Below are 23434 nucleotides of genomic sequence, written 5' to 3' on the forward strand. Positions count from 1 at the left end.
TCAAAACTTTCCATATATCCAGGAAATACAAAAATGTACCAAGATTTGAAGCTTCACTTCTGGTGGCCGGGAATGAAGAAAAAGATTGCTGACTTTGTATCGAAATGTCTACATTGCCAACAAGTCAAAGCCGAACATCAACGAACCGCAAGCTTACTTCATCCCTTACCGATACCGGAGTGGAAATGGGAACATATTACTATGGACTTCATTGTCGGATTACCTCGCTCCAGTAAAGGTATGGATTCAATTTGGGTTATTGTTGACCGACTGACCAAATCTGCTGTGACAACCCTCATCTCTGATTAGTGCTAATCTCTGATTAAGCATGATAAGTAATTGATCAGACCGAAATTCTGAACTGATTGCATAAGCATGTTACCTTAATTGCATTTTCTATCTGTTTGCCATTGATTGATCTGTTCACGTTTTACCTTTGAATTGTGTGAAGGTCTTATCGGCGACCGAATCAGAAATTGATTTGTGTTATATGCTAATTAGGATTTATGTGATTTTATGGTAGGTTTAATTAAAATTTGATTTGAGATGATTAAATTAGATTAAATAAAGTTAAATTACATTAGTTGCAATATTTACACAATTGCCACTTAGTGGTTTGATTTAAGACCATTCTTTTTCTACTTCACTCATGTTTGATATGCTATCCATTTTATCTTTGAGACCAAACGTGTGAGAGAGAGAGAATTGGAAAGAAAGAATTGATTCAACAAAGGTTGGCTTGGAACTTAGGAGAAATTGAAGAGAGATTGTGTAATTGAAGCTTCAATACTTGGAATTCAAAACCTAGGTAAGGAATTCATCCTCTCAATTGTGTATTTAAGTTGTTACTTGCATGGCCCATGGTAAATTGGTGATCTAAGTCAAGAATTAAAGTACAGAGTTGAATTTGAGTGTGAATCCATGCATGCATATTCATATCCTTGAATTTTGAAGTTGTTCTTCATGAATTTCCACATGCATTTCCATATTTTGGTTGTAGTCCATGAATTCACCATAGTTTTGAGCTTGATCTTGTATTTGATCAAGTTTTTGAGCTCTAGAGTTCATAAGAGTTCTTGCATGTTATGTTTTTACATAATTCATGAAAGTTTATTTGAAATTTGTGTTTAATTGACTTACCTTTGGGCTTTGATTTTACAAATGATCTTCAAAAACATGTTATACTATGAGTTTCCAAGAGTTTTCCAGAAATTAGCCTAAGGGGATCGAATTTGAAGCTTTTAAAGTTGAATTTCATGCTTGAGGTTCAATCTGGAAATTCCAGATTTTGGACCTACGCTCGAGCGTAGAACTTCACGCTCGAGCGTACACTCTGAGTCATGCACCTTCGCTCGAGCGTGAAATGCATATGCCCAGAAGTTCATGTGTTTTACAGTCCGCTCGAGCGAGAAAGTTCACGCTCAAGCGAGGACCTGAGTCTCACGCTCGAGCGGGGGTCGAGCGTCCGTCGAGCGTGAATTGTATGCATCCAGTACTTTTCATGAAGTTTGCAGTCCGCTCGAGCATAGAAAGCCACGATCGAGCGTGGACCCCTGTTTCAGTAAATTTTGAAAAGTGTTTTAAAGTGCATCCTTGTATCCTCTTTCCATCCTAGGCATTCATAGGCCATGTTTAAGGCATTTTAATGAGGATATTGATGTAGAACCACACCGAGTCAAGATAGGGACTAAGTTGTTAATTCCCGAGTATGTAACTTGGTGTATGTTCGTTCTGTAACTGTGTAGGGTTGGCACCCGAGGATGCCCACTAGCTGTTTATAGCCTATTGCTCTGTGAGTAACAATGCTGTAAAGATATGTTCGATTATGATTATTTTCTGAATGATCAACTGTTCTACTTACTGAAACGTTATTGTTTAATGAATGAATGTTTGTCCTATTTGCAAACTGTATTCGTGGCATCCATAGCAATTTACTGTTACTGTACTGTTACTGCTACTGACACAGAGATCTCTGTCGGTTCCCATGTTTGGAACCACTACTGTTACTATTATGATGGCCATCAATTGACTATTCAGTCTGTTAAGACCTACTGTACTGTTTTGCAATATGATGCACCACATATAACTGCTATGGTTTCTAAGTGACTGATATGACTGTTTAATTACTGAAAGGACATTCATTCTTAACCTCTTTACATAACTGTTATTTACTGAGCTTTAGCTCACTGTTTATATATATATGTAGGTGTCCAGGCACCAGACCAGAGCTAGGAGCGTCGGGTTAGCTCTTGTTTTGTAAAGCCAACCTATGTGCCTCGCCTCGAGGTTCTAAGTTCGTCCAAGCCACGACTGTTTTGGGGTGTTCAGATTCACCCTTTTGTTTCTGTTTTGTAATAGTTGAACAAGACTTGACTGTACAGTGATAGTTAGGGATTTGATCCCTGACATGGATGTTTGTGTATATGTTGCATATATATATGTTTTGGTTGTCAATGTGGCATGTTTATAAAAAGTCTTTTTGCATTCAAACTGTCACAGCTCATTGGACATCTTTTATTTACTGTTTTGGCTTCCGCCAGCCCCTTTACTCTGTATTACTATCATTACTGTTAAGCAGGCCTTCGGTAATCACGGATTACTGGCCGGTTACGGTGCTAAACCCATAGGGGCGGGTTTGGGTCGTGACATCTACTCACTTCCTACCTGTCAAAACAATTTATAATACGGACAAATTGGCTACAATTTATATCGATGAGATTGTTAGATTGCATGGAGTGCCTGTGTCCATTGTTTCTGATAGGGACTCGAAGTTTACATCGAGATTTTGGTAAAGTCTTCAGACAGCATTGGGTACCGAATTGAGGTTGAGTAGTGCATACCATCCTCAGACAGATGGCCAATCAAAAAGAATCATCCAGACTCCAGAAGACTTATTGCGTATGTGTGTTCTTGATTTCCAAGGAAATTGAGAAGGCCATTTACCTTTTGCTGAATTCGCCTACAACAACAGTTTTCACTCGAGCATTGGTATGGCGCCTTTCGAGGCTTTATGTGGTAGAAAATGCTGATCTCCTATGTACTGGGCGAAAGTTGGAGATGGGCCTTTGCTTGGGCCCGAGATTGTACATGAGACCACAGAAAAAGTGAAACTAATTCAACAGAGATTGAAAACCACACAAAGCCGACAGAAAAGGTATGCGGATGTCCGAAAGCGAGACAGGGAATATCAAGTGGGTGATCATGTTTTTGTTAAAGTGACACCAATGAAAGGGCAGACTCGTTTTGGGGCTAAGGGAAAGTTAGCACCAAGATATGTTGGGCCGTATGAAATTATTGAAAAGATTAATCCAATGGCGTATCAAGTAGCGCTTCCTCCTGAAATGGAGCATATGCATAATGTCTTCCACATTTCAATGTTAATGGATTACCTTCGGGATCCCTTCTATGTTATTAAGCCTACCCATGTAGTGCTAAGTGATGAGTACACTTATGAAGAACGGCCTATTCAAATAGTAAATCGACGAATCAAGAGGTTGAGAAATAAAGAAATCCCGTTAGTGAAAGTGGATTGGCAAAACCACGGTGGCGTTTATGCCACTTGGGAAAGGGAAGACGATATGATGAAGACATATCCTGAATTGTTCCCCCTAAATCCAGTGTTCTTCCAAAATGAAGGTAATCTGAGTTTGGAGGACCAAACTCTTTTTAAGGAGGGAAAACTGTGACAACCCTCACCTCTAATTAGTGCTAAACTGTGATTGAGTATGATAAGTAATTGATTATGCTGAAATTCTGAACTTATTGCATGAGTATGTTGCTTAATTGCATTCTATCTGTTTGTCATTAAATGATCTGTTCATGTTTAAATTGCGAATTGTAAATTGAAGGCCTTATCGGCGACCGAATCAGAAATTGATCAGTATTTTATGCTAATTAGGATTTATGTGATTTTATGGTAGGTTCAATTAAAATTTGATTTGGTATGATTAAATTAGATTAAATAATGTTAAATTACATTAGTTTGAGTTTATTACCTTCTTACCATTGTAGTGGGCCACTTTTTTAAAGACATTGTTTAGAGCTTAGCTTTACATCTTTTCTTCATCCATCTTCTTGTCAAAACCGTGAGAGAGAGTGAGTTGGGAGAATTGGGTTCAACAAGAAAATTGGCTTGGAGAGTTAGAAGAAATTAAGGAATTTAGAAGAATTGACGGAGACTTGCAACATTAGGCTACCATACTTGAAATTCAAGACCTAAGGTAGGAAATTCATCCTCTTGATTATGAATTTAAGTTGTTTCTTGCATGGTTCATAAGAAATTAGTGATTTGAGTCAAGAATTAGCTTAATGTGTTAAATTAAGAGCCCATTCATGCATGCGTGCCCATCTCATGGAATTTTGAGGTTGTTTTTATGAAATTCTTACATGCATGTCCATATTTTGGTTGTAGTCCATGAATTCACCATGTCTCTCTATCAAATTGCCATTTTAATCTTGGTTTGATGTGTTGGAATTCAAGGGAGATCTTGCATGTTGCACCTAAGTTTTATTCTTAAAGTTTCCTTGAAATTGGTGTTCAATTGGCTTACCTTTGGGCTTGATTTTACAAATTGATCTTCTAAACATATTGTAGTATGAGTTTCCAAGTGTTTTCCAGAAAATTGGCCCAAAAGGTTGAGTTTTGATGTGTTGAATGCTTGGTTTGAGCCTTGGAGGCAAATCTAAAAATTCCAAATTTTGGCTTGTACGCTCGAGCGAAGGATTCCACGCTCGAGTGACCATCTTTTGTTCAAAGCTTCGCTCGAGCGACAGAATGTTGGCTCAAGCGTAGATTGCAAGCTCTCAGGTTTTTGGGCACGCAGATGCACGCTCGAATGACGAGACCTACACTCGAGCGAAGAGTTGTGTCTCACGCTCGAGGGAGCATCGAGCGGGGATTTTCAACATCCAGTACTTTTGCATTTTTACAGACTGCTCGAGTGAAGGAGTTCACGCTCGGGCGACCCCTCTGTTTTGGTAAGCTCGCTCGAGCGTAGAAAGCCACGCTCGAGCGAGACCCTTGTTTTCAGCAAATTTTAAAAAGTGTTTTAAAGTACATCTTTGCATCCTCATTCCATCCTAGGCATTCCTAAGCCATGTTTAAAGCATCTTAATGAGGATAATGTTATAGAACCACACCAAGTCAAGTTTAGGGGCTAAGCTATTAATCCCAAGTGTGTAACTTAGTGTGTGTTCATTCTGTAACTGTGTAGAGTTGGCATCCGAGGGCGCTCATTAGCTTATCTATAGCCCAGTGCTCTGTGAGTAACAATGTCGTAAAGATACGTTCAATTATAACTATTTCTGAACGATTGATTATACTGCTTTCTGAAATGGCATCGTTTACTGAATGAATGTTTGTCCTATTTGTAAACTGTATACGTGGCATCCTTAGCAACTTACTGTTACTGCTACTGTTACAAAGATCTCTGTCAGTTTCAATGTTGGAACCACTACTATTTACTGCTTGATGGCCATCAATTGACTGTTCAGTCTGTCAAGACTTACTGTATTGTTTTGCTATCGGATGTACCACTTATGACTATTATGGTTTCTAAATGACTGTTATGGCATGAAACATGAGCCACTAATTGAGTAATTGTTTTACTGATACAATTGACTGTTTTAATTACTGAAAGGACATTCATTCTTAATCCCTTTACGCATATGTTATTCACTGGGCTCTAGCTCACTGTTTATATTTATATATAGGTGATCAGGCACCGGACCGAAGCTAGGAGGGTCAAGTTAAGCTCCCGTTTTGTCAAGCCAACCATCGTGCCTCACATCGAGGTTCCAAGTTTGTTCAAGCTAAGGCCGTCCCTGGGGTGTCTTAGATTCACCCCTTTTTGTCTCTGTTTTGTAATAGTTGAATAAGACTTTCCGACTGTACAGTAATGTTGAAGAGACTTGGTCCTTAACCAGGATGTTTTTGTATATATGTTTTAATTATGAATGTGGCTCGTGCATATAGTCTTTTTGCATTCAGGTTTTCACAGCTCATTGGACATCTTTTATTTACTGTTTTGGCTTCCGCCAGCCCCTCTACTCTGTATTATTGTCACTACCGTTAAGCTGGCCTTTGGTAATCACAGATTACTGGCCGGTTACGATGCTAAACCCATAGGGGCAGGTTTGGGTCGTGACACTGACAAACTGTCTTTTATTGAGATTCATACCTTCTTGAGGGAGATGAAAATAGATGGCTATAGTACTTTTGTTTTGTGGTATAGGAAACCTGAAAAAACTTTGGATGATGGATTGACAATAATTGAAAAAGATGTTGATGTATATACCATGATATATGATTATGAGGGTTTACATGTGATTCCATTATTTGTGGAGAATGGTCAGGAACCATTACAAGTGATAAGTCCAAAAGGGAAACATTTGGTACCCCCAAGAGTACCAATTATTGCTAAGCAGGCACTGAATTGGCATGAGATGAAAAATATAAGTGAAGAAGAGATAGATTGTGGAGATGGAGTGCAAGATATAGGTGATGAGGAAATGCATAATGGAGATGGGGATGGAGGAGCAGCAGATGAAGATGTCAGAGATGAGAAAAGGGATAATATAACTTGGGATGAAGAAGATAGTGATGATCCTGATTACATTGATGATGGGAATGATGATAGTGGTTCAGAAGATGAAGACTATGAAAGTGATGAACCTGGCTAGTTAAATGAGGGTTTAGAGGGGCCAAAAGATGATGATATTTTCTCACCAAGAGGGATTGTAAAGAAAAGAAAGAGGCAACCTCCTTCATGTGATCAAGGGGCAGATGAAAGGTGGTATTCTGATCCTGAGGATGAAGATTTACATAGTGTATATAACTCATCAAATGAGGAATGTGAAGATAAATATCTTGAGTTCATTGAGGAAGTAGATATGAAGAAGCCACAACTCAAACTTGGAATGAAGTTTGCCACCCCTCAAATTTTTAGAAAGGCAATAAAAGAATGGAATATCCAACATGGTTATGACATAAAGTACATACGGAATGACAAATCTAGGATTACTGTAGTGTGCAAGCATAGATATGGATGGAGATTCCATGCTTCTCCCATGCAAGGTAAAAAACTTTTCAAATAAAATCATTCCAGCCAAAGCATGCATGTGGAAGGTCATATAATAATCACTTAGTGAACTCAACTTACTTGGCACACAAGTATATGGACAAGTTAAGGGATGACCCTAACATCAAAGTTGGGCCTATGCAAAAGACAATTTGGAGGGAGTTAATGGTTGATGTTAGTAGGCCTCAATTGTATAGGGCTAAAAAGAAAGCAAGAGAAGTTATTGAAGGGGATCAAAGGGTCCAATATGCAAAGGTATATGATTATTGTGAAACAATGAGGCTACATAATCCTAATAGTGTAATGCAAGTAGTGGTGGATAGGCCCGATGAAGACATGCTTAGGCCTAACTTAGAATTACCCCCAGTTTACCAGAGGTTATATGTTGGGTTTGCAACCCTTAGAACAGGATTTGTTGGAGGATACAGACCCATTATAAGATTGGATGGGTGTCATTTGAAAGGAATCTATGGTGGACAATTATTATGTGCACTTGGAAGGGAACTCATGGATGATATTGGTAGTGCTGATGACATGGGATGGGTCTTCATTTCTGATAGACAGAAGGGGTATGGTACCTGTATTTGAGGAGGTAATGCCAAATGTAATAGTGTAGACACCCCATTTTTTACCGCCCTCAAGACTTGGACGTCATCGTTTGAACACTCGATGATCATCTATGCTCGTGTTCGTTTTGAGTTCCTGAAGGTCTCGGCTGCTCGTCTTGCCTTAGAACCTCTCAACTTGTCTGTTTTGTGCTTAGTTGTGGACCAAGGACTTGTGGTTTTGTTTCTGAGGAAAGAGGGTGGCTTGTTGGTCAGCCCTACAACCCATCGGCCAAGCCTTGTGCTTATCGGCCATGTTTTCTTGTCATCGGCCATCAGTGATGGTCGATCGACACTCTTTTTGGCCGATCGGCACTCTTTTTAGACTATCGGCCATATCTTTTGGCCGAGGCCTTTTTATTTGCTTTTGCAGATATTTTTGTGCTAGCTGTGACAGCTGGTGAGCACAGATTTCATCCTCCGTACACGTGTATAGAGGGATTGAAACAAGTCTCAAGCTTGCTCAACAAGCTTGAGATTTGATTTTCTATAAGAAGGGAGGCCCCTCTCCCTTTTCAGAGGTTCTACAAAATTGAGATACAAGATATATCTCTCTCTCTATATATATATTTCCTCTCTCTCTCTATATATATATATATATATTTGCGTTTGTTTGTGCTCAAAAATGCATTTTCATCATACTATTGCACACAAACACAAACTCAAACGCCATTCTTTTATTGCTGAGGCTTTTTGAAGTTGGTTTTAGAGTTTTTTGATTGGTTTTGATCAAAAAAGGCTGCTGGAGTTATTGCTCTAAAGTTGTTCTACAAGGGTGAACTTCTAACCTTTTAATCCCTTATTTTTTATTAAGCTTTTTGCCCTACTTGCATGTTGTTTTAGGCCTAACTTTCTACTGAAAAAAATTCTGATTTTTCATGCTTGTAATATTTGTTTAAGGTCTCTTTTGTGTTAGGAGTGGTCTACCCCCTCTTGTGCCTTGTTTGGCTTTGTTTTGCACCATCACTTTAGGCCCTCGAGATCACTTTCTCTTGGCCTTTTAACCACTGAAATCTAGTGGATTTTTAGTGGTAAAACTTGTGTTTTGAGATCTTAAATATGAGAGGGTCATCCCCTCTCCTTGTGTCTTGTATGCTTGTATAGATGGCTCATCAAAGTGGCATCTTTGTCAAGCTTGTTTTAGCTCCATGTTAGCATGTATTAGGCCTTATTTCAGCATGACATACCACTGTTTTGACTTGGTTTTATCACCCCTTGCATGGTTTATACACTTGTAGTGTAATTCATACAAACTAGCCTTGTGTTCTTCATGAAGTAGCATGTCTTTCTAGCACGTTTTGAGTCCATCTCAGCATGTTTTTGGTGTTGTTTTGCCATGATATACCTCTGTTAAGGTTTGGTTTGATAGCCCCATGCATGCTCCATGCACTTATAGTGCATTTCCGTTCACTAGCCTAATGTGTATCGTGCTTTTGATCATCATTCTAGCATGCTTTTGACTCAACTCTAATAAGATTTTGTTCATATTTTACCATGTTTAAGGTCTGATTTATGTTGTTTTGACCATGCATGCATTGCTTTGTATAGCCATGGTTCAATCTAGCTCACTAGCTTTGTGTATTGAGTCCACTAGCATGTATTGTTTGGGCTACTTTCATGATTTGGTATTATTTTATATGTGATTTCAGTCCATGTTTCATGTTCATGCACTCATATTTGTCACTCTTTCCATGCTTTGGAAGGTTGGTTCTTTATGCCTTAAACATGAGTCATTGTGTATGCCTTCATGCCTAAGCTTGCGAGCTATCATTTCAGTGTGTTTTTGGGGTTATTTTGCCATGATATAACTCTGATTTTTGTGGGTGAAGTCATCTCATGCTTGGTCTTGGTAGGTGTAAAGTAATCCTCCCTATTACCCTCGCATGATCCATGTTTTAGCCTTTCATGCTAGCTTGTTTTGGCTTTACTACGTGCATGTTTTAGCCTTTATTTAGCATGATCTAGGACTGTTTTGGGCTGTATTGGCCATATGCTTCATGGTTTGCATAGTTGTAGTGCAAACGCCTATGCTAGCTTCAAGCTTTGAGTTTCCTAGCATGCTTCATTTATGACATGTCCATGATTTGGCATCACTTACCATGTTATTGCAGAGCATATAGTATTGCCATGTTCCTATTTCTTTTACCCTTTGAGTGCCTCTAAGGGTTATGCATTGTTGCCTAGCTTATGGACCAATATGTGTGCATGCATGTTTTGCCTTTTGGTGCCTTAGTTTTGGTGTTAATGGCCACTGTTTTGGCATGGCTGAGGTCCGTCCATATTCGGTTTAAGTCCATTGAGCATTTTTGTTTTCATGTTGTTTGTATGTTTGTTGCATTACATTGAGTTTACATGCTCGTTGCATTGCCTCATGTTTGCATGCTTATATTGTATTGCATTATGTTTGCATGCCATTAGCATTGATGGGGTGTTCATGTTGCATTGCATTGTGTGTGCATATGTTGCATTGTGTTTGGATAGGGTGTTGGTCCACACACGAGGAACGAGGGACGTTTCGTATTTGAAGTGACGAAACATGCCTCATTTCTCGGTCGTCGACCCTCTTGATCATGCATGATAGAGGTTAAGGCATTTATGTGTTTTTGTGCATTTATTTGCCATTGACTTGTGCATCTTGGCTTCTCGGCCATCATGCATTGAGATGCGTGATTGGTGGCTCGAAAGCCGAGCACTACACTCCTTTGAGCCTTAGACTTGATAAGAAGTGTAGTTGCACACACATTTTCTTGTAAATACACTGCCATGCCTCTGTTAGTGCTTTGTTGCAGCAAAAGAAGAATTTGCAAGAAGTGTTGGCCGATCGACCATCAGATCTGCCAATCGACTACAAAATTGGCCGATGACTATTAAACTTGGCCGATGGCCATTCCTCTTGGCTGACCACCTCTCAGATTGTTCATAAGGTTGATCAGAAGTGTTTTGGAGATTGGCACAATTTTCAGAAGTGTAAAGCAGTGCAAACAGAGGCAATATGAGGCACAGTGGTGGATTTCCGAGAGGACGCGACCGAGCATGCATCATTCATCATTCCGAGGCAGAGCTGTGGCAGCCTATTTAGTTTCTTATTTGGTTTTGTAATTTAATTAATTTGATTGATTAGTTAAAGTTTTGTAATAATTAATTAGCTAAGGTAGTTAATTAGTTGTTTTGTAATAATTAGTTTAATTAACACAGCTAGTTAGCTTATTGTTCGGACCCTCCGTCGGGAGGGCCCAACTGTTGTAATAAGCGTGCAGGTGTGCGATGCATGTCTTCCAACCTCCATTTCTTCCAACCTCCATTTCTTTCTCCCTTTTACTTAACCGCTTACGATGGTTAGTTTTAGGGCATATTTCATTAGCATACTTATGCTTCACATGCGTGCACCCATTTATCTGTATTGCATACACCGAGCTCGACGCATCATACTAACTGCATTGTATTTCAATACATTTACTTAAATACGTGTTCAACAGCATGTTATCAAGTTGCATTCACATGACATCTTAGAATAGTCGAGCCTATCTTAGTTGCATTTTTTGCATGTGTTGCATTAGCCATCTTAACATAGCTAGGATCATGCATGATTACTAACTAGCTTCTTTTTTGGCTCGGAGTACACTGTGAGTGTTTACGCTTTAGCATACTGCATGAGTGTAAGTGATTGCTATGTTTAGCATGCTTACCATGAGGCTAACTGTTTAAGTGATTAACTGCTTGAATGCCTGTGGGTGAAGGCTTCATTGCTTAAATTGGAACAATTCATCAAAATACGAGTTTTAAGCCCACTTGAAGTGGCAAATCATCATGTTTTCTAAAGCCCACTTCAGGGTGGCAAAATCCACAGCTTAGCCTACTTGCGAGTAGCACTTCTAAACCGTTTTCAAACAAACGAACATGAAATATTTTGTTCTAACTTAGGCGATCTAGTCTATACTTGTATGTTGTGCGCATCACATAGTAATTCTAGATTAATAACCAGAATAAGAACACATGTGTTTTCAAAAACAAAATATCATGCTAGTAAAGGCCGATCTTTGATCGGGCGAGCGGGGGTGCTCATTGCATGACCTTCCTCTCTCGTACCCAAGTTCCCAAGCCGAGGCAACTTTGGTGATGACGGACACATGGCCTTAGGCACGAGTCATGATTTCCTAAATTTTCTCAAAATAAAACATTTAGGTGGCGACTCTGTATCTGGTAAAGCAGTCTGTGTTTGACACTTCTTTATTAAAATTGATTTTTCAAAATGATTTGCCGAATTTGGAATTTTTGGTGATTTATCGGTCTCACATTGCACTTTGTAAGATTAGATTCAGAACCGTGACATGAGTCTGAACTGTAGTACCTAAAGAACTAACGATTCGGGCCCTCGCGCTCGAAGCCGAGAGTTCCGGGTGGTCTACAAATAGGTTTTGTATGAGGTATATTTACTCAAATTTCAGAGCAAAGTTCAAAGGGATTGAATTGAAGGACCTATTGTGGAAGGCAATTGCAGCTGGGACTGTGAGGGAATTTGAATTTCACATGAACAAGTTGAAGGATTCAGAAGAGAATGCATACAAGTGGCTAAGGAAGATAGATCCTGCTTTATGAACTAGGTCCCATTTCAGCCCAAGAAGTAGGTGTGATACATTGGTGAACAACATGTGTGAGTCATTCAATAACAACATCTTGGAAGCTAGGGACAAACCTATAGCCAGCATGCTTGAATGGAGTAGAAAGAGGGTAATGCACAGGATTCAAATCAAGAAGGAAGGGATGGAAAAATACACTGGTGAAATTTGTCCCAACATTGTCAAAGATTTGAAAGCACTAAAGGTGCAAGCTAGGAATTGTTTTGCAACCTATTGTGGTGACAGAAAATTTGAAGTAGATTGTGGTGATACCACACATATTGTTGATTTAGAGGAAAGGAAATGCAGTTGTAGGATGGGGATTTGGCTGGAATACCTTGTAAACATGCAGTAAGTTCCATATATGTTAAAAGAGAGAAACAAGAGGACTATGTGCACCCTTGTTAGAGTAAGCAACATTATCTTGTAGCCTATAACTCAATGATTCACCCTGTTCCAAGCCAACATGATTGGGTTGAAACAGGATTTCCAATAGTGGCTCCTCCATTATACAGGAAACAGCCTGGAAGACCACCAAAAATGAGAAAAAAAGGTATAGATGAGCCAAGAAACCCTGTCAGAGTTTCAAGGCAGAATAGGTTCATGGTTTGTGCTAGATGCCTTCAGAAAGGTCACAACCAAAGGTCTTGTAAGGGTCCAGTCCATCCCAAGTCCAAGCTTTTTAAGCAAAAAAAAAGTAACCAGCAGCAACCACCTTCAGCAGCAACAATAACAGCAACAGCAATAGCAACAGCATCTCAAGTAATCTGAACCCCCAATTTCATTTCATTTTGCAATACATTCTACAACAATTTCATTTCATTCTGTAACCTGAACCTCCAATTTCAAATCATTGCAGCCCAGAAGGAAGCTCCCTAGTAGGAGGGCCAACACATCCTTATCTCAAGTAAGATCTGTCCATTGCATACTTGTTACATCATTGCAGCCCAGTTTTTTTGTTGATTTGCATACTTGTTACATCATTGCAGCCCACTAAAGTTGGCCAAACATTTGAAGAATTTCCAAGTATGAAAGGCGACACATCAACATCTCAGGTAAGCTCTCTCTTCTATAGGTGTCATTTGGTTTTTGACATAGTTAACAACATATAATTGCTTACTTGGACCATTATCATTGCAGCCTATTAGAGTTCAATATAGTTCTCCAGAATTTGATAACTCATCATCTCAGGTATACTCAAATTTCATTTGCAAGCTCATATGCTTTTTACATAACTTGTAACATTTGATTGCATACTTGTTAAATCATTATAGCCCAGGATTACTGAAGTTGGCCAAAATTCTCCACATTTCCCAACTTGGATGGGCAACACATCTTCATCTCAGGCAAACTTTCTCTCTCTTCTATGCAACTTTATTTGTTTTTATAGTATTCCACAAAATGTAATTGGATACTTGTGTGTGTTGCAGCCCACTAGTTATGGTAGATAAAGGGGTAAACCAGTTGGAAGTGGTAAGGTTATGTCCAGATCTGCATGGGGAGGTGACTAGGCATCTGTTTTTGTGTTTTGAGCCAGCTTTTGTTGTGTTTTGAGTACTTGTCAACTTGTTAAATCATTAAGTGAGTTGTACCAATTTGTTTTTGAATTTGAAACTGGCTAGTAAACAATAATATCTTAGTTTACTATGTTTTAAGAAGCCAAGCGAGTTGAATTATGGCTTGTATTAAAGTACTGTGAGTTGAATTATACAATTCTGAGTTGATATTTACACATTGTTTGCTTGCTAAAATTGTTTACTTGATGAAATTGTTTATTAATACACATGTTTACTTGCTGAAATTGTTTTGTATGAAGCAAATGAAGCATGTTTCAAATAGGGGAACAATGGAAACCAACATGTTTCTATTCTTTAATGTTCTTGAAAGATGTATTCAACAATTTATTGCATTTCTTTGGTTCATCAGATGCTTACATTTCATGACTCAAAACATTCTTTCATTATAATTGCTTCACAGACCATTGTACACCTTCATTTTTTACCTTCACTATATTTTTCATCTCTCAAACTCTATGGCCCAATAACAACCCATTTTTCTTCCCTCCAGCTAGCTTCACCCAGAAAATTGTTATGATAAAAAAAAAAAAAAAAAACCTATATGCCAAACAGAGCTTTGCAAAACATTTTCTTCCTTCTACGACTTCTTGCTAGTTCCTTCTCCAACCTATTCATCTTTGCAACCATCTTTGGCAACACCTCCCTCCCACGTTGGCACATGGGTGGATCAACCCATTCAAAGTAGCCACAAGTTGCATCAACCTATAACAAAAAAATATGAATTCACAAATTCCTTTTCAAACAAAATTCAATCTTTTTTTTCAAAATAAAAAAACAAAAAATTAGTTTTGCTTACCCCATATCTTGCACAACCATAAAACCTTCTACCCATATTTCCAGATGTCATTGAAGTCTTCACAGGGAATCTCTCTCCACAATAACATAGTCTTAGAGCATTTGTCCTTAACTGTCCACTTTCGGAAGCAAATGAAGAAGTCATTCAACAACAATCTTCAAAATCTTCAATTTTAGAAAAATCTGGGCAACTTTTGAAAAATTTGGGCAAATTTCAGTTTAGGGTTATGTTGTTTGGGTCTTGATTTGTGTATATATACGGCAATAAAGGTGTTTTGGTCATTTGCCATTTGTTTTTGGACGGGAAACACTGTTTCACTCACCATTCCTGCTCATGTAACACACGCACTGTTTAAACAAACAGTTCCGTCGGATATTGCACTATGGTATGAAGTATAGGGAGTTTAAGTGTTACAAATGAAACTGTAGGGGAGCTCCGTATTTTTTAGGCAAACTACAGGGGGTTAAGTTATAATTTACCCAAAAAATATATTTAAATAATAATTTGTAGTTTTTATCAAATAATTTTATTAATTATGTTCTTATTTATATAAAAGATCAATCTTTAGACCTAATATTATATCTCAATAGAAATTGATATATCACTAACAAATCCTATATTTTACAAAATTGATGTAGTCTAATTTATTAATGAAAAGTTAACTAATTTTATATCAATTGTTAATATTTTTCTTTTAAAATTAAACTTCATCCCATGGTTAGGCCACGTTTATTTGTCGGATTAGATTAAATAAGACTATTAGTAAAAAAAATTATTAGTGAAGAAATTGTTAGTGTGAGGATTATTAGTGAAGAAATTAAGTAAAAGTGTATTTATTTTGATGATAGTGTGGGAGATGATTAGTGACAGGATTATTAAATTATTTTTATATAAAATAAATAAATAAATAATTTCTATATTAAAAAATTAAAATAAATATTAAAACAAACCGGTACGCTTGCTAAAAAAAATAAATTTTTTTATATAAAATAGACTTAAGCCCTTCACTATTTTTCTAATTCCACCTAAAATTCACCTAAACTAATCCTCTTAGGGAGGGGGATTACTAAGCCCTCCACACTAGAAATCCCCCCCCCCCCTCCCTCCCTCCAAATCAATAGCAAACAAGGTGTGGGTGGAATTCACAGCTATCTTAATCCCATCCAGTTCCCACCCCACCAAACAAACATAACCTTAGTTAGATACAAAAATTTTGACCAATTAAACTACTCTCAAGCCTCGTGTAGAAACAGGTTATTTTAATAATTTTTTGACTTTTTATGAAAAGATATATAAAAAAATAGAGAGTGATATGATAACTGAGAGTGATTTTTTTGACTTTTTAATTAAAATATATAATTAACAAATGAGATATTAATTAATTATTTATTTATTTTGTAACATATGGTAATGATGATTAAAAAAACATGGGCGGCCGCGGAGGAATTAGAATAGAAAGTTAAAAAATTAAAAAAATCAAAAGTTAAAAATTGAAGAAATTTAAAACACAATATTTTAATTTAAGGTTAAAAAATTAATATATTTTCTCTAGTTTTTTAATATATTTTTTATATAAAAATTAAAAAATACTAAAAATGATAATTTCTGAATGAATCTTCAACATGTCAATTTTTAATTCGACGTTTGACTTTTTTACAAGTTTGCTGGTGACAATCGATTGTTTTGACTATTGTTAAAATTCCGAAAATTTCAGTTTAATTGATTAAAAATACTTACAAAATTATAATATTATAATTCTTTTCAATGTAACAAAACACAATAAGAATTGAACCATAAGGTCACGTTTATTTAACTCTATAAGATAGAAAAGATTAAGAATATAGTGAGATTAAGTAAGAAGATTATTAATATGGTGGTATTAGATTGAAACGGTAGGATAAAGAGTATTTGCTTATATATCATAGGATTAGTAATATTATAAATAGTATTAATATATAAAATTATTATTTTTTAAGTTTTAGTTTTTTTTTAATATTATAAAAAAAAAAATTTACTCTAAAAAATATAATTTTTGTTTAAAAATTATTTAAAATTCTACTAATCCCCTCACTCAATTTCTAATCTGAACCCTCCCATGACTTTATTAGTCTTACAACACGAGAGAGATTACTAGTCTAAGGAAATAATTAATCCCACTCACTCATGTTCCCAACCAAACACTCTTTAGGTCACTCATATTCCCAACCGAATACTCTTTAAGTAAGTCCCATAAACTATTAAGCCAACCTCCCTTCCTAAAGAGCCAAACAAGTATGGCTTAAAACAAGTATGGCTGAAAAGATGTTGAAATTTTTCCCTATCTCTACCAAATAGGAATTTTTCCAATATAATCTAAGAAAAGTCTATCCATTCAATACAATATTTAAATAAAATTAAAATTGAGAAATTATAAGTAAAAAAAAAAAAATCCAAAGTTTTGATCCTAGTAACAAAATATATAATACAGTTTTAATTTGATTAATTTAAATTATAATCTTTTAATTTATTTTTAATCTAAACTATTTGTCTATTTTCGTTAGAAAAATAATAATATTTTCATTATTAAGCTCAATAAAATATATTTATATACACCTGACTTGAGTTAAGTCTCAATCTTAGCTGTTAAACTCAATTAAAAAAAAGGATAAGTTTTTCAATAGGACAAAAATGCAAGCAGAGAGGAACCGAATGTTAGGTCTCAGTCTCATGTGTCATTACCAAAGCCATACCAAAATTTCCAGAAATGCCAAACATGAGGTGTGATAACAACTTATTTATGCATGCGCGCACACAAAAGAGGAAAAAAGAAAAAAAGGATTCGTAGAAAGCTTTACAACAATAACACTGTGTTTGGATTTTGAATTTGTGAAAGATTTTCTCCACAAATGCCTTCATAAATCCAAGATCCAAACACATAATCAGAACTTGTAGATTTTTCATGAAGATTAACGTCCAAGAGAATTATGAGAATTTTGCGAGGCCCGTGTTTTATTTGCAAGTACAATTTTCATTTCTCTTCAAATGTCACATGGCAGGCCATTTGTCTCTGTTTGAGTTTAAACTGTTACAAAATGGATGAACATATAATACCTCCTCCTTGAGTTGTATCCCAAACTTCTGATAGACCATCTCTTTAACCAAATTGATGAGGTCCAACATGTCTTCAGAAGTAGAGCCACCAGAATTAATGAAGAAGTTGGCATGGATGTTTGAAACCATTGCCCCTCCAACTCTGTGACCTTTCAATCCAGCTCTCTCAATCAACTCCGCTGCTGAAACCCCAGAATTGGATGGGTTGCGAAACACTGAGCCAGCGCTTCTCTCTCTCACTGGCTGAGAGATTCTCCTCCTGTAAACAAAATCATAGACCTGTTAGCATTTATCACCTTGAAGTTCTTGTGGTATAAACCACACACACACAATAGAATCCATCACAAACAAGAAAAACATGACATATAGATTTACATGGTTCAACAAGATTGCCTACATCCACGGTACAACTCACACCAATTCCACTATACTGAAAAAAAGAGAACTTCTTATAAGATAAGTTGGTAATCACAAGGCAGAAGCCAAAAACATTCTCCCCCACTTTCCAAATAGTAATCAGTTTTTTTAAATTTATTTAAGCTATTTCTACTCAATAAGCTGCTTAGCAGAAACTACATTAAACAGTTTGACAGAGACTCTGAAAATACAAAAAGCTATAAGCAACTCATATAAGTTACACCAAATAGTCAAAATGCGGGTGCTTGTGTAAACAATAATACATATGCTAGAATTTACATCAACAGATTACCATAATACGCCTTGTAAATTTGTCTTGGGCCACAACCCCCACCCTTGGGTAGGGGGCACTGCCCCTGAAATCCCCCGCCAACTCACTGCGGAGTTGGATTTGTGACTGTGAGGTGAAGTGTACAGAACTAGTTAGGCTCCACAAACCCAACAGAAGCATTATGACCCTCAGATTTCATTACCTTTCCAAGTACTGTTGTTGCCTTCTCCTTGCAGATTCCGAGTGCTTCAGTTGGAATGTAACAGCAACGATGGCTGCCAAGTCTTCCATATCTTGAAATGGTGATGTTCGGTAGCCAAAATTAAGATCCGTTCTATTCAGTATCTGAAATTTGCCTTCAGTTGTTACAATCTCAATGCTGTCGATAACATCAGCAGTTTCCTTGAACATAAAAAACAAGATAAAAATACCCAATCAGCTGTTTCATTCACAAACAGTTTCAGATGTCATTTCTTTTACAGTCAGAACCAGCATCACCTGCCCATTTGCTCCGGCATTCATATAAGCAGCTCCTCCAACAGTTCCAGGAATTCCACCAGCAAACTCGAGACCTGTGAATCCTTCATTTGAACACAATATACCCAAGTGATTAAATCTGAAGCCACTTCCAACTCTAAACATGCCAGGCTCAATCCTCTCCAAGAACCCAATCTGATTCAGAATAACACAACCATCGAAACCCAAATCATCAAAGAGACAATTTGAGCCTTTACCAATTATCATGGATCTCAAAGAATTCTCATGGCAGTACCTGCATCATTTTAAGATTTTCTTTACTGCTATCACTCATTCAGAAGTGGTTGTCATGAAGGGTGAACACCAGTTCCACTGCCTCCGACAAAAAGAGGAGATCTATCCATGACAGAAAGCAAGAAATGGAGCAAAGAAAGTGGCTCCCCAAGTGCAGCCCTAGTCCCAGAGTAATCAAGTACGGCGACTAAAAAACAGTACTCCCTCTTTAGTCTCCATTGGATGGGGGTCTAGGAGGAGTAGACTGGGCAGAGACCTAACATTTATCATAATTTGTACAAAATTGTTGCACTTAATTCGAACCCACAACCTCAAAGTTAATAAACAAAAAATCTTCTCAAACTATTAGAAAGCCTATCCAATGGGTCTACCCAGCACATCTATTTGTGGGTCTTTTTCTACTATGTTTGCAATATTTCTTACATAGTTGAATGTTTAATATTAATGTGTACTAATTGGGCGTTGCTAGTTGAATGTTCAATATGATGTCTCTCTGCTCTCCTGTTATTTGATTTAGCTTAGTATTTTTGCTAACCAAAGCTTGAACCATTCCTAATCACCACCTTAAAATTTTATTTAGTAAAACATAAAAAAAAAAAAAAAAAAAAAAAACTAAGCACCATTCATTTTCATTCATATAATCCTTAAAGCCTAAAATTTTCAGAGACAATAGAAAAGTATAAATAAATAAATAAACAGAATTCTGAAACGGAAACGGTTCCGATTCGTAGCTCGAATTTTCCGTGGCTCGAGTGGCTCAAAATCCCAAAACGACGTCGTTTTAGGATGTTTTTTTATTCTCTTACCGGTAAGATAATATTTTCCGTACCATTCGCGCCATTCGAGGCTCACTTTCTCGAGCTACGGATCATTTTCCATTCTGAAAATATCAAACAACAAAAGGTCAAAAATCAGAACAAGACAAACCTGAGAGCAGAGAGAAGTTGGGTTTGATTGACAACTTGAACAAAATGGTTACAAGGGCCTCCAATGGCCCAAGTGCAGAGATCGCTTAATCGTTTCTGGCTCCGAATGAATTTCAATTCGTTGGAGAGATGGTTCTTCGATTCTTGACTTTTGATGATGTATGTATGATTGGAAAGCAAAAGGCATGGTTTTTTTGTTAGGGATCTGGGCGGGAAGTGAGAGTGATGAGAGGCCTCGTAGGGTTTATAGTTGTTGCTGTTGATGTTGATGTTGATGTTGTTGGAATGTGAAGAACACAAAGCCGACGAAACACATGCTGATGCTGATGCTGATGCTGATGGTGTCTTTAATTTTCCGATCATTTTTTTTCTTTGGATCCGATTTGCGTTTTCTCAGCTGAAGGAATTACGATTTGAAATTTTAATGCTGCGTTTGGTTGGGAATTTGGGGAGAGATTTGGAAAGGGTAAGAAAAAATATGTGTGAAATTATGTGAAATGTAGGTATATTTTTTTCACACTTCACCTACTTTTTTCATTTCTTTTTCCAAATTCCTCCTCAAATCCCTTAACCAAACACAGAAAAATATATTGTACATATTAACAATTTCTCAGCTCAAGTGTCTCGTAAAAAAAATTTAAAAAATATATTGTACATATTAGCAATTTCTTTTTCTTGTTTTTTTTTTTACATATTAATATTATATTATTTACAACAATAATTGAGACTATTTTTTTTTGAATCTCACAATCTCTTTGAATCTCAATTACTCCCTCCGTCCCAAAATATTAGTCCCTTATTTCATTTTTCATTGTCCCAAAATATTAGTCCCTCTTCAAAAATCAAGTACAAAAATAATGTAAATTTCCTATTTTGCCCTTCTTTTAAATTAATAAACAATATAAAAAGTACAATTATGACATTGATATTCCCAAAAAATGTACTATCAAAAGGATAATTTTGGAAAATTAACTTTTTTCAAATACAATAATTGTACTACCAAAAAAAGTTAGATTCCCCAAAAGAGACCATTATTTGGGACGGGGGGAGTATTAATGATGCGAACTCCACACATACATGATTGAGATTCAAAATGTTGTGAAATTCCAAAAAAAAAAAGGAGTCCTAAATATTTTTTTATTGTTTTTACTGTAAATTACATTCTTTTCATATTTTTAACATAATTATAATATTGATAATGCAACTAACAAGAAAGCATAATGGAGAATATATAGGAGTCTCACTATTATATTCGAAGAAGGTAGGAAGGAGATCATTATGAAGACGGACGCAGAACATGTAAACGGGAAATTTTATTTTCACACATTTAATTAATTTAGGACACATATTTAATAAAATATTAATTTAATAATAATTATATCTTAAATATAAATGATTATAATAGACATCCAAAAACATCTATAATATTATATAGAGAAATTCTCTATACATATCTTTTAAGAACAAAAAAATCTTAACATTTATCTTTTGAGTTAAAAAAATTAAATTTTAATTTTTTTCACTATTGTCATTTTACTTATTAAACCCTAATTTTTCTATCTCTGCATTCTTGACATCCCATTTTCTCTATTTTGCTACATACGTGATTAATGTAGCATCCCATTTGCTCTCTGATCTAGTTTCATATAATTTCTTTCATTTCGTATTACAAATTACTTTATCCCTTCATATGTTGTCTCTTTACCACAAATGGATTTTGCTACTGTTGTATAATGTAAAGCATGGATCTGCTGCCATTGTCCAAGGAGGACAAATCAATTACTACTTCAGAAGTTTTTTCAATGGAGGTCTTTCATAGATGTTTCCAATGGAGGAAACGTTTCTTTACTTTTTCACTTTAGACTTTCGTTAAAAGGTTTTCACGGGCTCAAAAATGTAAAAGTTGGATAAATCAAAAGTGTGTGGTGTACAATAATATTTAAGTGAAAGATATAATTATTATTTTTAATGTGTGGATTGAAAAAATTAATCAATAAATAAATTAATAGGTGTGTATATTAAGAAAAAAAAAATGTGCCCTAAACTAATTAAGCGTGTGGAAATAAAATTTCCCTAATTCATCTCTTCAAAGGAGAAACACTATCCAATTTCCTCAGAGAGCCCTCACTTCAAATGCAAAGTTTCTCATGGATAGGTGCAAGTGTCCACTCAACCACATCCGGCACAAAGGAAATTAATGTACCAACAAATTAGTCGATAGGGATGAGTAACGGATATATCAATTCGTCTAAATTAATTGAATCGAATTGATTCGTCGCATTTTGGACGGATGTATGATGAAGAGTGGACGGTTACGGATTGATTTTTTTCAATCCGCCTAGTTTTGGACAGATGGTGGATTTAAGGTTCCTTTAGCCGTAATCAAACCGTTAAACCGCTAGCACACCTAGTAATTTGTAAGATTTTGTATTTTTAATTTGTTTAGATATTCTATTTGTGTTTTTAATTAAAAAAGAATTTAAATATTTCGTTAAATATATTATGTTGAATAAAAGTTTTTAACTTGAATATATTTTTTGAATTGAAAAAAATAAATGTATTATTTATCTATATTTTTTGATTTTTAAATCTAACTCTAAAAATAATAAATAAAAAAGATGATATATGCTGGTTGATTTTTGTTTTCAAAAATAAATATAGATGTAACAATAAAGAAGTATACAATCTCTACTACTGCTATGTTCATGGTTTTGGTAGTTTGAATTGTTTTTATATTTTAAGAACCACATATTATAATATTTGATGTAATACTTTATGTGGATGAGGAATGGTGTAATTGTTATATGTGGATGAGGCATGCAATGATTGTAATATTCTAAAGTTTCAAATTTTCTTTATTTGGATGAGGCATGCAGTGATTGTAATATTTTTTTAAGTCATTGACTATAATACTTTCTTTTTTGAGAAAGTGCATAATTTGAATTATGTTAAAAAATTATAAAATTTTAAACCGCCAAATTGATTCGCATCCATCCGTCCAATCCGCATCCTCTGGATTGACAGATGGATGCTGATTGATTTTCTCCAATCCGCCAATCTAACGAACGGATGACAGATTGAAAATTTTGTGGCCACAATTGACCCACGTCCACCCCTACTAGCCAATATAGATGTGAATCACCAAGAGGCTTTGGTAGCTTTTGAAGACCCCTAGTTATGGAGGGCTGTTTAGAGATGAAGTGGGAATTTGGTTGTGGGTGTACTTTAGCTGCTTAGACAACCGTACAAGTCTGGAAGCTAAACTTTGGAGAATATATCGAGGCCT

At 36.1% G+C, this 23434-nt stretch overlaps 1 protein-coding gene and 1 long non-coding RNA gene across 2 annotated transcripts; both read right to left on the minus strand.

The window, feature by feature from the left end:
• Nucleotides 1-14192: 14192 nt before the first annotated feature.
• LOC145789862 (uncharacterized) lies at nt 14193-14801 on the minus strand. Its single transcript, XR_014328288.1, has 2 exons — nt 14674-14801; nt 14193-14579 (listed from the first exon to the last, which is right to left on the minus strand). It is a non-coding gene; the product is annotated as an uncharacterized LOC145789862 (long non-coding RNA).
• Nucleotides 14802-17659: 2858 nt separating this feature from the next.
• On the minus strand, nt 17660-20581 carry LOC114261400 (uncharacterized). Its single transcript, XM_028201672.2, has 4 exons — nt 20150-20581; nt 18950-19223; nt 18654-18853; nt 17660-18022 (listed from the first exon to the last, which is right to left on the minus strand). Exons 1-4 carry the CDS (start codon nt 20509-20511, stop codon nt 17698-17700), a joined length of 1161 nt encoding a protein of 386 aa, XP_028057473.2. The 5' UTR covers nt 20512-20581; the 3' UTR covers nt 17660-17697.
• Between the last annotated feature and the right edge of the window lie 2853 nt (nt 20582-23434).

Source organism: Camellia sinensis, chromosome 4 (genome assembly GCF_055761805.1).
Source record: "Camellia sinensis isolate YWXY chromosome 4, ASM5576180v1, whole genome shotgun sequence".
Taxonomy (NCBI): Eukaryota; Viridiplantae; Streptophyta; class Magnoliopsida; order Ericales; family Theaceae; genus Camellia; species Camellia sinensis.